At 31.1% G+C, this 14,444-nt stretch overlaps 2 protein-coding genes and 1 long non-coding RNA gene across 6 annotated transcripts; 2 read left to right on the top strand and 1 right to left on the bottom strand.

Moving 5' to 3' along the window:
* Window positions 1-408: 408 nt before the first annotated feature.
* On the bottom strand, window positions 409-1,061 carry LOC104724729 (uncharacterized). The gene is made up of 2 exons (XR_757756.3): window positions 791-1,061; window positions 409-628 (listed from the first exon to the last, which is right to left on the bottom strand). It is a non-coding gene; the product is annotated as an uncharacterized LOC104724729 (long non-coding RNA).
* Window positions 1,062-10,493: 9,432 nt separating this feature from the next.
* Window positions 10,494-11,780, top strand: LOC104724727 (membrane protein PM19L-like). The gene is made up of 4 exons (XM_010443272.3): window positions 10,494-10,735; window positions 11,009-11,228; window positions 11,368-11,413; window positions 11,572-11,780. Exons 1-4 carry the CDS (start codon window positions 10,609-10,611, stop codon window positions 11,650-11,652), a joined length of 474 nt encoding a protein of 157 aa, XP_010441574.1. The 5' UTR covers window positions 10,494-10,608; the 3' UTR covers window positions 11,653-11,780.
* A 749-nt stretch (window positions 11,781-12,529) lies between these two features.
* LOC104728520 (2,3-bisphosphoglycerate-dependent phosphoglycerate mutase 1) lies at window positions 12,530-14,398 on the top strand. 4 transcript variants are annotated; one of them, XM_087471622.1, is made up of 4 exons: window positions 12,530-12,810; window positions 13,553-13,775; window positions 13,863-13,981; window positions 14,060-14,398. In XM_087471622.1, the coding sequence occupies exons 2-4, from the start codon at window positions 13,734-13,736 to the stop codon at window positions 14,301-14,303; spliced, it is 405 nt and encodes a 134-aa protein (XP_087327748.1). In that variant the 5' UTR covers window positions 12,530-12,810; window positions 13,553-13,733; the 3' UTR covers window positions 14,304-14,398. The 4 variants fall into 4 exon arrangements, 3 of the variants coding, with proteins under 3 accessions (XP_087327748.1, XP_087327750.1, XP_087327749.1); XM_087471624.1 differs by having other exon boundaries at window positions 12,535-12,810; window positions 13,642-13,775; XM_087471623.1 differs by having other exon boundaries at window positions 12,536-12,810; window positions 13,618-13,775.
* Window positions 14,399-14,444: the final 46 nt, after the last annotated feature.

Genomic DNA, 14,444 nt, shown 5'->3' with positions numbered 1-14,444 from the left:
AACAATATTTGTGGGTTTAAACAATCCAGCATTTTGGATAGACTCAAACCATCCAGTAGTATTTGTGTACGATTTAAGATCATCAAACTACATATTAGTAAATAATAAATTTCTATAAACAGCGGATTTTAATCATACATATTTTTTGTTGGACGAATATGTTTATAATGAATTCTTTCTTTCAAGTTCAATAAATTCATGATTTTCTATCCGTTACTAGGTTATATATGGTCATAATCGTTATAAATAGATAAAATCTGTAGTAGTACAGTGGTTAATGAGGTTTGTTTAAATCCATGCATCTGGGTTCGATCTACATTTAGCTCTCTTTTACCTCTTTATTTATAAAAAGGTAACATTGTAATTATGCTCTTGGTTTCTTCTTCTTCACCAAAAACCTTAGGGTCGTTTCTCTGAAAGTTCTTTTTTATTTTTCACTTTTTTGCTTACAGTTTGTTAAGTTCTCACAAACAACCATAGATCTATCACTAACAAATAGATTTATGAACATAAATCGAAGTTTGAAGTGATTTATATGTCAGACCAATTTTCCCACCGCCGACGGTCATATCGCGGCAGCTCACCTTCCTTCACCACAAACTCTAAGATTGAAATAAATTTTAAGTATCTGAAAAAAAAAAAAGGGGATTAAACAAAAACGGTGAACAGTATCTTTGAATTGGGATTTCAATCAATGAGAGATGTAGAAAAATAAAGAAAATCAGATAATTGGGTATGTGAATATTCAATTGGATGAAGAGTCAAAAGGGAAAAAAATATACATGGATACCTTGTGGCTTAATCTCCAATCGACCATTTCACCATCAGAATTCAGCACAAAACTTTCAAGGATTACTATAATCCTGGACAGAAAATTAGGCATTTTTAAATCTTTTTGCGAGAGAAACAGCAACGAAGAAGAATAAAAAAAAACTAAAAATAAAAAAAAACTAATAATTCTAATGGCATCATTCGTAAATATAATATATAGGTGAGGGGTTGATGTAAACAAAACAGTGCCAAATAGCGTTAGAGCATCTATTTTGCGAATTGTAAATAGTAAACGTATCACTTTTCAAATTATGTTTTAAAAACGTATGTATTTTCCAATTATCTCTATAATTTTCAACTAACAATCTGGTCCATACATACTATTATTTATAGGAAAAATTGGAAAATAAGGAGGGTTTTTAAAAGTTTGTCCATTTACACTTTTTTTTTAAGATTGTCAATTGACGAAAATACTTCTACTAATAGATATTGTGAAGTTTTAAAAAGTACATTATAAACAAAAATAAACCACAAAAACCATATTAGTAAACAACTGTGAATAATTTTTTTAAAAAAAATTTTAGTGTCAAAAATCAGTTTTTTACAGGGGGATTTTCAAAAATACCTTTTTTCCTATGTCACTTTTTAAAAATACCCTTTTATGTTGGTTATTTTCAAAAATACCTCTTTTCTATGAATAAAATCACTAAATTCTAAACTCTAAACTCCAAATACTAAACCATACCCCTCAAAACTATATCCTAAATGTACAATGAGAACCAAAACCTAAAAAAAAAAATTCTAAAAATTAATTTAACACATTAAAATTATGTAAAAGAGGCTAAAAATGAAAATGTTCAAAAAAGAGGGTATTTTTGAAAAGAGATATCCCAAAAAGGGTATTTTTAACAAATTCTCTTTTTTATATGGAAAAAAAAAACTAGATTGACCCAAATTAAAAGGTTAATTGCTAAACTAACTCATAAAATTTGAGGGTTAGATAGGTTATTTTCTTGCCTAAAATATCCTTTTTACTTTGTTAGGAAAAAAATAAAGTCAAATTTACCCTCCTAGAATTTTTTTAAAAAAATCAAAATATCTTCAAAAGTCTGCCAGACTAGTTGCGACAGATTTATTTGTGTACGACAAATTTGTTTTTGAACAACCGATTTATTTTTGTATGACAGATTTTTTTATGCCAGACTTATTTTGGACGACAGATTTTTTTAACTACAAATTTATAATTGATGACAGATCTTTTTTTCACAACAAACTTATTTATAAAGACACCACAAACTTTCATAATATATGACAGATTTGATATAATATCTGGCAGATTTATTTTTCACAGTTATTTCAAATTTATTTTTTGATTAAAAATTTATCGTAACATGACAGATATTTTTACAGAAAAATAATTACTAGGTTGATTTCTAGTGATAACAGATTTATTTTATGTTACGACAAATTTTTAGTTTAACCAAAAATCTGTCCTTTGATAACAGATTTATCAACGTTTTTTAGAAATTGCTAAAATGACCTATGTGAAAACCATATGTTATGGCAGATTTGATTAGGTTATGACCGTTTTTTTGTTTGCTTCCAAAAATTTGGTGTTTGATAACAGATTTATTAGATGTAAAATGTAAATATAGTGACAACAGATTTGTTTTAAATTATATTTTTTCAATCATATTTTTATAAATTATATTTTTTATGAACCATATATTGATGGAAATAATGGATCATACCAAGAAGAAATGATATAAGATTGGAATCACTCCAACTTAAGATCACACAAGGATCATGAGATTCCAAGCTTAACTTGCGGAAGGTGGAATTCACGAGCTGACTTTGAAGCACTCTCTCGTGAATCAAGAGGTGGTACGATGGATAGATGGGTGATTGACTCACTCAATCGGTGGGATAATCGAATCGCTCGATCAATGAACGAATGAAGGATTTTGAATCACTCAACAAACTTAATCCGCAGGATTCTGAAGCACGAAGTGAATAACTCACAAAGAACTAAAGAACAAAGCAATAAAAAGACTCAAACTTTGTAAAGAAGAAAACGTTTCTATTACTTTAAAATGATCAAGGGTGCTTTACAATGAGACTAATGATCAGCATATATAGGCTGATTACACACGTACTAGAGTTAGAAAGAATACACAAATCAAAATAATTAATGAAAATATGACGTTAGACCATTAAGTGTAGAATCAGTTCAAGTAAGGCAAGTGAGGTGTGCTTTGTATCTCGTTAACTTGGGGAGGAAGTGGTGACGTCTTAGAAGCTTCTTGGGCAGTTTTGGAAGCTCAAATATGCACAAGAATAGAATAGGAAGTAGTCGTTGTTCATTGATGACAATCGGATCCAAAAAAGGCAAGTAATTATATAACTGAATCCGCCTGATCCAATAGCTATTATTGTGTGTGAATATCTTCCAAATATTCTCTGTGGTTGTATAGGCTCTCCTGGTTTCCATATGTAGATTTGGGGTATTTCCAAGTGAAGGCAAATGGAAGTTTCCATATTTGGCTTCAAGTAAATCATCGGACATGATTCAAATGGTGGTTTGGACTTGGGTCTTCTCTTAGGTTGTTCTCCATGGGCTGGGGACTTGTTTTGAATTAAATAGGTGTGTAGGCTTCCTCTAGGGCTGGTCCAAGTGTTATAAGGCCGAAACTTTTCATAGCTTCCAATGATGTCTGATTCATCTGCGAGTAGTTCAAGTCCATCAGCGAGTAGTTCAGCATGTCTGTCAGCGAGTAGTTCAGCAGGTCCAACGAGTAGTCCAACAAGTACTTCAGCTATGACTTCTTGTGTCATCTTTGAATCAGATGAATGGTAAGTGATTCCTTGATGATTTGGTGTTGCCTCATTAAAAACCTTTCTAGGTAAACACAGTGGTAAAAACCCTAGACAAAGGAAAAAGAGTGCAACAGTCATATCCCAAAAATGAGGTAATTTGACTTGCTGATGGTTGATCCCTCTTGAACCATTGGACTCCTTAGAGTTAATTTGATGATGATTAATTAACTCATCTCTTTGTGCTTGATCAGAACTTCATTTGAGAAAATATTCTCCAAGATGCTCTTAATGGACCGGTTTGGTGTGTGGACCGGTTGGTTCACCATGCTCCCAGTTTGGTTTAGATTTGATGTCCGCATCAAAAAAACCCCTTATCTCGAAGTATCAGACAATATATTATATAAGAGACAAAAATTAGTGATTTAGTATCAGACATAATATCTGATTTTGTCAATCTGTATGTTTAGCTTCCTATAATTGATTTTCCTTTTCTCTCTAAACTATTCTCATGTACAAAAAAAACACATTCTCTTTTGATAGTATAGTACTGTACTATCGTTAAGTGAACAAAATTTACAAATAATGTTTGTCTTTTTAGATTTCTAGATGGTCAAATTAATTAGAGAATGTAAATGAAATGTGATTTGTGCAGCTTTATCTTGCAAAGGACTTGAAACACCAATTCTATTAATGCCACATGAGGTCTGCTATGTTTGCTGAAGCTTGTTTACAAAAGGCTGCTTCTGTGAGTAATCAGTTGAGAGAAGAGAAGATTAAAAAAAATGTTGAGAGAATACTTTGGTGATGAGAATGGATTTTTCTAGGCCGGGATGATTTGGCTTTACTTAGTTTCGATTGTAAATGGAAAGAACAACATTCAAATCAATTATCAACCATATGACTTCTCCTATCATTACTACTATAATATTCCCTTGTTATCAATTCAGAATATATGACTTGCTTCCCAAGGTTTTCCATCACTAGTTAATTTCCTCTAACTTCTTATACACGTTTCCTTCTTTCTTTTTTCTTTTTTTCTCGTCTTGATGAAATCTGTAAAATGTATCTGAAATTTTATACTTACAGACTTATGCATAGAATATTTGATTTGTTATGAATATATTGTATTATATGGATGCTCATTATCGGCCCATTAGTTTAACCGTAAACCCTAATATGTATCCCTATATATATGTTATATCATATGATACAGATGAATAATACAAGAGTACAATTTCCTAAACCTCTTGTTATAACACATTATCAGCACGAGTCTCTAACCCTAGCCGTCTCAAAATAAAAACAAAGAAAATAAAAAAACCTTAGCCGACCAAGCAAATAGTTGTGTCTCCGTTCCAGATCTCCAACACCTCTCAATCCACGGTTTCAATATTGAGATAAGTAACATCATCTTTTATTATCGTTCGATTCATGCTATATAAAAGAACGGTCATACTTGGTTATAGAGATCGTTATTGTTTTATCATTACTATTGTTTTTGGGAAACGAATCTATAATCGTTATTGTTTAGTGTAATTTAGATTTGTTGATCTTTATAACAAGTCGACACATGTTTAATTCTAAACCATATTGCTTTGACTTCACATGCTTTAATATATCAATCGTCTCGCTTTATTGATTGATTCATGTTGTTTAACACTTTATTACCGATTATGCTCCACGTTTGACTTTAAACGTGTCAGTTTGGAGTATTGACTTATATTATTATGTTTGTTTATGATCGATTATGCTCCATATTTGATCTTAAACGTGTCTAATCATGGCTAGTTATATATATTATTATTATGTTTGAAATATAAATGGTTCAGTTAGTTTTGATTCAGTTTGAAGTCAAACATATGAGCAATACTGAAATTTATTAATCATCGATTAATACCCCTTTGCTTTACTGTTAGTATATTGAGGATCTATACTTTATTATTTAATCTGTTTGTTTAATCTCGTATCTTATAATATACTCATGTGGTATCGTTTGTTTGATGCATCGTTCATATGCAGCTCCGGCTGGCTTTAGTCGGTCTAATAATTGATGCCGAGTTTGTGACGTTGTCTCCATGTTGATAAGTTGATTTATATACCGAGAGCACTTACAAGTTACCTTAACGTAAGAGGACTGAGTAAAAATTATTAGCCAACGAAACTTACCTCTCTGCTCCTGGACAACATCTTCTCTTGAGATAAGTATTATTTTTATGTCTAATAAGCACGTCTATTTTCGTGAATGGCTTTAGGTCTTAAAAATAAAATAAAATATATATAATTTATTATTATAAAATAAATTATAATAATATAATTATATTTCTTTGTAAAACTTTTTAGATTTTAAAATAAAATCTTTAGTAAACAAAGAAAATAAAACGTTTAAGAAGAAAAATATATATATGATGCTTAATACTTATTTAGCATTCATATGATTGTTTATAATGTGTTGTGATTTACTTTATTTATTTAATCACAAATTTAAATCTAATTTAAATTAGATATAATATCATAATTAAATATTTTAAATAATGTCATCTAACTTTGTGTGGTGAATAAATTGAAAATTTAGTAACAAATTACTAAATAATGACTATTGATTATATTTTCTTGGCATCACTTCTGTGAGAAGATTTAAGTCCAAGTGTATAATCATAAAAATTCTAGAATAATGTAAAGAAAGTAAATGACTAAAATTCTTTAAAAGCATATATACAAATCAACTTGTTTCTATTATTACCAAGATTATATAATAGAAAATAATATCATTTATGGAAATATAGTAGAAAATATATACTTTAAGAATTCACAAAAATTATTGTTGTCACGTAGACACAATATAGTAAAAAAAAACAATATATATATATATATATTTAAAATATTAGAATATTGTTATTTGTGACTGAATAAAATAATGAGATGTTGATCATGAATCATATCATATTGGTTTGCTCTATTTTTGTGAATTATGTTATAAAAGAAAAGGAAAACAGCACTAATGACAATAGTTGAGAAAGTTGCTATAAAATGGTCATGAATGTGGATAAGATATATAAAGTCGCGGTCAATGTCAACTAGTTTCTCCACTAGAAGTGAATAATAAGTACATGAGGTACTTATCTCATCTATATATGATGATGATGAAAGAAGTTAGTGTGAGACAATTTCCACTATTCTACTACAATAATAAAAAGTAGTAGAAAAAGTATTGAAATCTCTTGAAGAGTATATATACTAATGTCTATGGGAACACAATTTGATATTAATGTGTTATAGTCTCCCGATTAGTCTCAAAGTCAAAAGGGTGTAAGATATAATACATGACCCAATTTGAGAATATTATTGATTACAAAGTGGGATTCAAATCGAGATTGATAGACATGAAGTGTCATCATCTCGAGGGGGAGAATTAATGAATCCACATAGAGAGGTGATGGAACATATATAAGATTATATTCACACCCAAAATGAGTTTAATCACTCATATGATAAAGCAAATCTGATGATTTGGAAAGTAATCATGTTGAGACAATAAGCGAAGAAAAATACTTTGAAATCATAAGTATTATTACCCAAGACTATACAAGTTTTTTAGAGATTACATGCATTATCTAGAAGATGAAATGCTTTGTGAAAATCTCACTGTTTGGCATGACCGGTTAAGCCATTCCGGTTTAGTGGTGATGCGAAAGAATAATCAGAAATTTCTGAAAATATTCATTAGAGAACCTAAAGAGTTTCCCTAGTGTTATGTGTGCTGCTTTACAAAGCAAGCCGAGATTATATGGCTTTCACCGACCCCATGAATTTGGATAATGTCAATTTTCTGGTACGTATTCAAAAGAGATATTGTGGACTGATCATCCACCATATATTCTTGTTACCAATTTGCAACCTTGAGTTTGCGAGAGTATTTGGTTAATTGACAATGGTGGTGATATCATGCTAAGTAACTGACATAAATGACTCTATATGTCAATAAATTTGCATCATGCCAACAAATTATTATGAGTACTCTCTACTATAATTGGTTTGGGTCAGAAACCAGATATATTCCATCTAAATGTATTATACATTTTGTGTTGCTCCACCACAGTGATTAAGATGGAATTTGAAAGAATGTTGGAAATATGTTGGATATAGATCTCTCTTGATGATTGAATATCTTGAGATTCAAAGACTGTTGTTTCAGTGAGTCAGTCTTTCCAACATGTGGGGGAGAAAATAAACAGCTGGTAAAGAAATATATTGAGAGAAATTATCTTGATCCTCGTACTTTGAAATGTACGCTAGAAATTGAAAAGATAATTTATTTGCAAAGTTTGCAAAGATGTTAAAGGCTTGCAAGAGCCATTTTCTGACCTTGAGTGAAAATTCTCATATACCAGTTGTGCTCCAATTAATATCGTAGAAGGATAAGATCAACTGCTAGTAAGTCTAAAGATCGCATGAAGTGTGATAGACTTATAGTTCCAAATATAAGCATCCTCGGAAAAGAAAAAGAGCATAATTTAATATGGCACCGAGGAAGCAAAGAGTTATGGCAAATCTCTCGAAGAGATGTAGACATGAGTAAGAAAGAGATTCAGGTACCTGAGAATCATAATGAAAGGAAATCTCAACAAGTTGAGTCATGTCTAGAATGAAAAGGAACCAATAAGCAAATCGACGTCGTAAATATGTTTGCATGCAGTGTTGCAGTTGATTATGTTATGGATAAAATCGAGGATCATAAACCGCGGTTAATAGAAAGTTTTACTGAAAAGTGTACACAAAGAATGATTGATTAATCATTGAAAGAAGTAACTATGAAATAATTATAGTCTCTTAAAAAGATAATATTTGGACTTGTAGTCCTTACACTTGAAAGTGTAAAATGAGTGGAACATAAGTGGATATGTATGAGAAATTAAGTACGTGTAGTAGTACATTGATTCTCAGAAAATACTTATGAGAGATGTACTCTCTTTCGGTTGAAGCAACTATTTTAGATCCCTTATAAGTTTTGATAATAAGAGTAAGACTTGATTCAGTGTATCTCTTAAAGTGATTATATTGCTAGAAGTAATATTTTATAGCCCTCGAGAACGTTGTAAAAGTGAGAAAAAATTTTGTAGACTTTTGACAACGTTGGGGAGAAAAGGATGAGAGTTTATCTCTATGAGAAAATCTTGGTTGTAGATCATTGTTGTTGATCTTAAGGATCTCATACTGGGTTGAAAATAAATCGGTAACAAGATAAGTGAATATCTTAGGGTTGTGTAAATTCGAGATTGAACACTAATTGTAATTGTGTTCAAGAAATATTTTCAAGAAAGTTTGAGGATGTAGACATTTGTTGAACCTCATTAAAAGAAAAAATTATATGTGTCTCTTATCTCTTCAGCACTTACAAGTGGTTCTTGGTAAAAGAAAGGTACAAGAACAAGTGCAAATATGTTGATGATGAAAATGTTATCTAATCTCCAGTAGAGATTTCACATACCAAGGAATATATGGAGAAATAATCAATGATGAAATATTACTTCTGAAAGATGGAGAAATCGGATTGTATAAGATTAGTTCTTTCATGAAATCTTGAGGTTACAGATTTGACATCTAATGAAAGAGATCTTATCTTAAGATGCTTACATATTATTACATACAAAAATGGTCTTGTAGTACCACACTAAGAAGATGAGTTGAAAGAGAAAGTTTTACAAGGAGAGTATGAATAACTCCTATGTATAAGATGATTGTTTGGAAGATTGTATTTAAAATAAGATTTGGACTTAAAGTTCAAATAGATCTTCTATATGAAAGGGGTTCAAATGACTTAAAGTCTAATGACCCGAGAGAATATATGATGATCATATGTGTTTTTATACACTAAAGCTCTGTTTATAACAGTTCAGAAAAGATGATATATATGATCATACTGCATAACCTCAAGATGATGCTTTCAGGGGGAGAAATATGCTTATGTGTGTGGTTGTACTCTTTTCCCTTATCATGGTTTTTATCCCGTTGGGTTTTTCCTTGAAAGGTTTTTAATGAGACAACGAAAAGAACACACAAAAGATAAACACCTAAAGAGGAATATTATGATTCTAATGGTGAAAGACTATCATCTTCAAAGTCTTTGATGAGATTGTGAGAAACAAAGATAATGATAAAGATGAGTCACTTGCGAGATCCATGACTAATAGAATAATGATGATACACGTTTACTACAGATTCGTTCAAGTGAAGATTAGGCGAACCATTTACCAAGGCGTTTCCAATTACTACTTTTAAGAAGCTACCTCATCATATTGGATCGGTCATATCGAAGATTTCAAGTGATGTACTCATGAGGGGGAGTAAAAGCGCGTTGTACTCTTTTTTCCTTAACCATGGTTTTTCCCATTGGGTTTTCCTGGTAAAGTTTTTAATGAGGCAGCATCTCACATGCACATTTGGGACTACAGTTTTATAATGGTCATCCAAGGGGGAATGTTATGAATATATTGTATTATGTGGATGCCCATTATCGGCCCATTAGTTTAACCGTAAACTCTAATATGTATCCCTATATATATGTTATATCATATGGTACAGATGAATAATACAAGAGTACAATTCCCTAAATCTCTTGTTATAACATGATTTTTTTTTGGGTAAAAAAAAATCTAAAAGCAACATAAAACAAGAAAAATGCTAAGGAAACTAAGTGAACCAAAGAATCTTGAAATTTCCAAAGGTTTTTAATTTAGTTTATACTCTTTTTATTACTTTAAAAACCAATATTTAATTATGTCATGTGAATGAAGCAATATATGGATTCTTTGGAGACCAAAAAAGTTAACCGCAGCAACTCAGCTTTACAACCTGCAGGAACAAGAACTAAATGACCTTTAAGAATCAAGAAAAAAACATACAGCCTTAACCAAGAAAAGCACCACTAATCTAAACTCTCTTGGGTCTATATAAAGCCTGAGCTCTTAAGCTTTAGCAAAAAATAAAACATAAGCTCCCAAGTCATTTCGCACCCAAGAAAAAATGGTGGAACAGAAGATGAAACCGGTGGCCTCTTTTCTTTTAGTTCTGAACTTTTGTATGTATGCTATTGTTCTTGGGATTGGCGCATGGTCCATGAACAAAGCTATCAACCATGGCTTCCTTATTGGTATATGATTCATTAAATTATTATTATTTTTCCTTTTTTGGTATGAAGCAAAGCCTTTGTAATTCAAAAATGAATTTTAGTTACATATCTTGAATTATAGCTAAGGTAGGGCTAAATGTTATTTGTGTATAGATATAATATATGTTTCTAAAGGAAATTATACAAGCCTTTTGCTTTGCCAACGAACTAGTTTTAATTTTTTTTCTAATCATCACCATTAAGCCGATTAATTCATCACTAAATCACCTCAATATTTTTTCCTTGGTATTCAAGGTGCGGATTATAGTCTTCCGGCTCATTTCTCGCCGATACATTTCCCAATGGGTAATGCGGCAACCGGATTCTTCGTGACGTTTGCCTTAATTGCTGGAGTTTCGGGAGCTGCCTCGGTTATCTCTGGCGTCAGTCATCTCCAGTCATGGACTACAACGAGTCTCCCAGCAGCTGTATCTGCCGCCACCATTGCTTGGTCGCTCACACTTTTAGCCATGGGGTATGGACGTTGACACAACACTTTTGACTCAATGTTCAATCATTTTTTTCATAAATTTAGAATACTTTCCACAACAAAACTTGTATATACCAATCTATAGGTTACTAAAAATCGTTGTCTCTTGAATGTTCTTGTGTAGCTTTGGCTGCAAGGAAATTGAACTTGGGATGAGAAATGCTCGTCTGGTGAGTAAACTCTCTATTATATCATTTTATAGCAAAATTTTCGTTATCATAGCAATTAATAAAAACGTAAAACGATTATTTAAATTAAAATTAAAACAAAATATGTTATTATGAATATTATTATAACGAAGTTAATTCGCTTTTTTATTTCTCGACAGAGAACAATGGAAGCATTTCTAGTAATACTTTCGGCAACACAACTTCTCTACATTGCTGCTATCTACGGAGTTCGAAAATAAATCATTTAAATTTTTACTTCTTTTTCTTTCTTTGTAATTTAAATTCTTATCCGATTTGTTTATTTAATTTGAAGATGTAATTGTGTGGTTTGAATTATTTGATTAGTTTCTACTTTCTACTAGAAAAATTTTCTTATTTAATATGTCGTGTCATTGTGTGTGTCCGACCAGCGACTACAATGCAGTTTATGCAAAACGTTTCATATCTGGTTTACTACGAGTTGATGGAAAAATAGATTGTGAAAAGCCACAAGAATAAACGTTTCAAAATTTCATATCTTGTTTACAAAATTAATTTTTTGTAATATATTTAAACACTATAATTTTAGTCCTATGATTACAAAATTAAATAATAATTCTTCCGTTTCAAAATATAAAATGTTTTAACTAAAACACGCATATTAAGAAGTTTTTACTTTTAACAAGTTCAACCAATCAGAAACAATACTGAATAATATAAAATACTAAACTAATCTAAAAGTTGCATAGGAATTTGAAAATATCTTATATTATGAAACAGAAAACTTCTCTAAAACATCTTATATTTTGAAACAGAGGGAGTAGTATATATAAATCATTGACAACAAAAACATTTAGGGGGTGTACTTAGCCGAAGATTTTAAGAGATTTTGGGTTATTCTTAAATCTCATGTTAGTTAATTGGTGATTTTTAAAAATCATCTAAAATCCAATGTTATTGAATGTGAAATTTATAAAAATCATTTATAATCTCTTGTTATTCAATCAATAATTTATAAATCTTATTTCAAATCTACTGTTATTCAAAAAATCACAAAAAAGTTTTAAAAATCTATTGAATGTGAATATAGGAGACTTTTCTATTAGTTCAAAAATATATCTTACAAAATCACACCTCTAATGGTGAAACTTTCAAATATTTGTATAAAAACTTCTTCGATCTACCAAAAAAAAAAACTTCTTCGACACTGGTAGCACCCTCTCTTTTCTTTCTCTTTCTCTTTCTCTTTCTCTCTCTCTCTTTCTGTCTTCTCTCTGAAAAAATCCTAAAAAAAAATTGTTGATGTGTAATCGAGTTCATCTTCAGCAGGAATAAATCCTAAATTTTTTTAGATCCTTTCTTGATTCTCTCAGGGAGACGAAATATCTCAAGTTATCTGGAGCTTCATCATAGACAAGGTAAACTGTCTTGTATCTTGATTCTTGAGCAAATCTTCCGATCGTTTTGTAATTAACCTCTTGAGAATCTTTACGGCTTATTTTCCCTTACCCTTAAAATTTCTTAGATACTTTTGATTTTGCAAAAAACCCAAAAAAAAAACTGCAGATTTGATTCACGTTTTGATGAAATTGGTGTTAACTAGAGGAAATTGTATGATATCAAATTCATCAAAAGTGAATCAAATCAAATTGTTGTTTTAAAAAATGTGTCTTTGTACGAACTCATGATAGCAAATGCTTAGGCCTCTCTCTGATCAGATTTGTACGAACCCATGATAGCAAATGCTTCATAGTAAACTAATCCAAGAATTAAAAATAAAGGGGGAATGAGTGGTGGAAAAAATTAAGAGCTTTATGATATTTTGTTACCTGCAGAAACGGTCAACAGCTTCAGAGTAGTTTTGCTAAAAAATTGAGACATCTTTCAACAATTGAGATTAGTTTACTAAAAACCAGATTTGTCTCTGTCTACAAAAAGCATTTTGTTTTCTTTGGGTCTTTCGTCTTCTTTGTAGTTACTTGTTGGGCTCTGTTCTTGAGTCAGTCATTTGTTAACTCTTCTTAATCGTGTTTTTGTATCTTCCCAAGTAGACCTCTATGTAATTAAAACTCCGTTAATTGCTATTAGTGTTTTTTGTCGTGATCACAATCTCTTGTTTTTATCTAAAACCAAGTTTTTATGTTTTTTATGTGTTTTTAGTGAAGCAGCTTTGATATTGATTAGGAATGGAGAATCTTTATGGAATGAGAAGAATCTTTTTACAGGTTGTGTTGATGTGCCATTGACAGAGAAAGGTGTTGAAGAAGCTATTGAAGCAGGGAAGAGGATTAGTAACATACCTGTTGATGTTATCTTCACATCTTCTTTAATCCGTGCTCAGATGACGGCAATGCTTGCTATGATTCAGCACCGTCGTAAGAAGGTATGTGTAGGAAAACCAAACCAAAACCAAGCTCAGCATGTTTGTCTTTAGGGGTTTGTAACTGATAAGTGGATCAAACTCATCTAGGTTCCTATCATCTTGCATGATGAAAGCGAACAGGCGAAAACTTGGAGTCAAGTCTTTAGTGATGAAATTAAAAACCAATCTATTCCTGTCATACCCGCTTGGCAGCTCAATGAAAGAATGTAAAACATATCTACCAAACGTATCAGAGTTTTGAAACAGATAAAATCTGGTTTCTGACGTTTTTTTGGATATATTAGGTATGGAGAATTGCAAGGTCTTAACAAGAAAGAAACAGCAGAAAGATACGGGAAACAGCAAGTTCACGAATGGCGTAGGAGTTATGATATCCCACCTCCAATGGGAGAGAGCTTGGAGATGTGTGCTGAAAGAGCAGTTGCTTCATTCTTTTTATTGAGATATGCATTGTCTCCTTTTAACTACTACTGTACAATGTCTATTTTTTTTCTTCTTAAAATCAACCAAAGTGTGAGTGAAGTTTAGGGTAAAATGTGATTCTTCACATGACATTGAATCAAGCTGTTTTTTTTTTTTCTTTCCTTTCTATATTCTAAAATCACCTAAAATTTATAATCAAATTTCACGAAATCCCAAAACCCAAATCTCAAAAATCTGCCAAAATAT

This window comes from Camelina sativa, chromosome 11 (assembly GCF_030686135.1).
Source record: "Camelina sativa cultivar CO46 ecotype springtype chromosome 11, ASM3068613v1".
Classification (NCBI taxonomy): Eukaryota; Viridiplantae; Streptophyta; class Magnoliopsida; order Brassicales; family Brassicaceae; genus Camelina; species Camelina sativa.
Note: the sequence above shows the minus strand (reverse complement) of the source record. Positions and strands in the feature narration are given on the sequence as shown.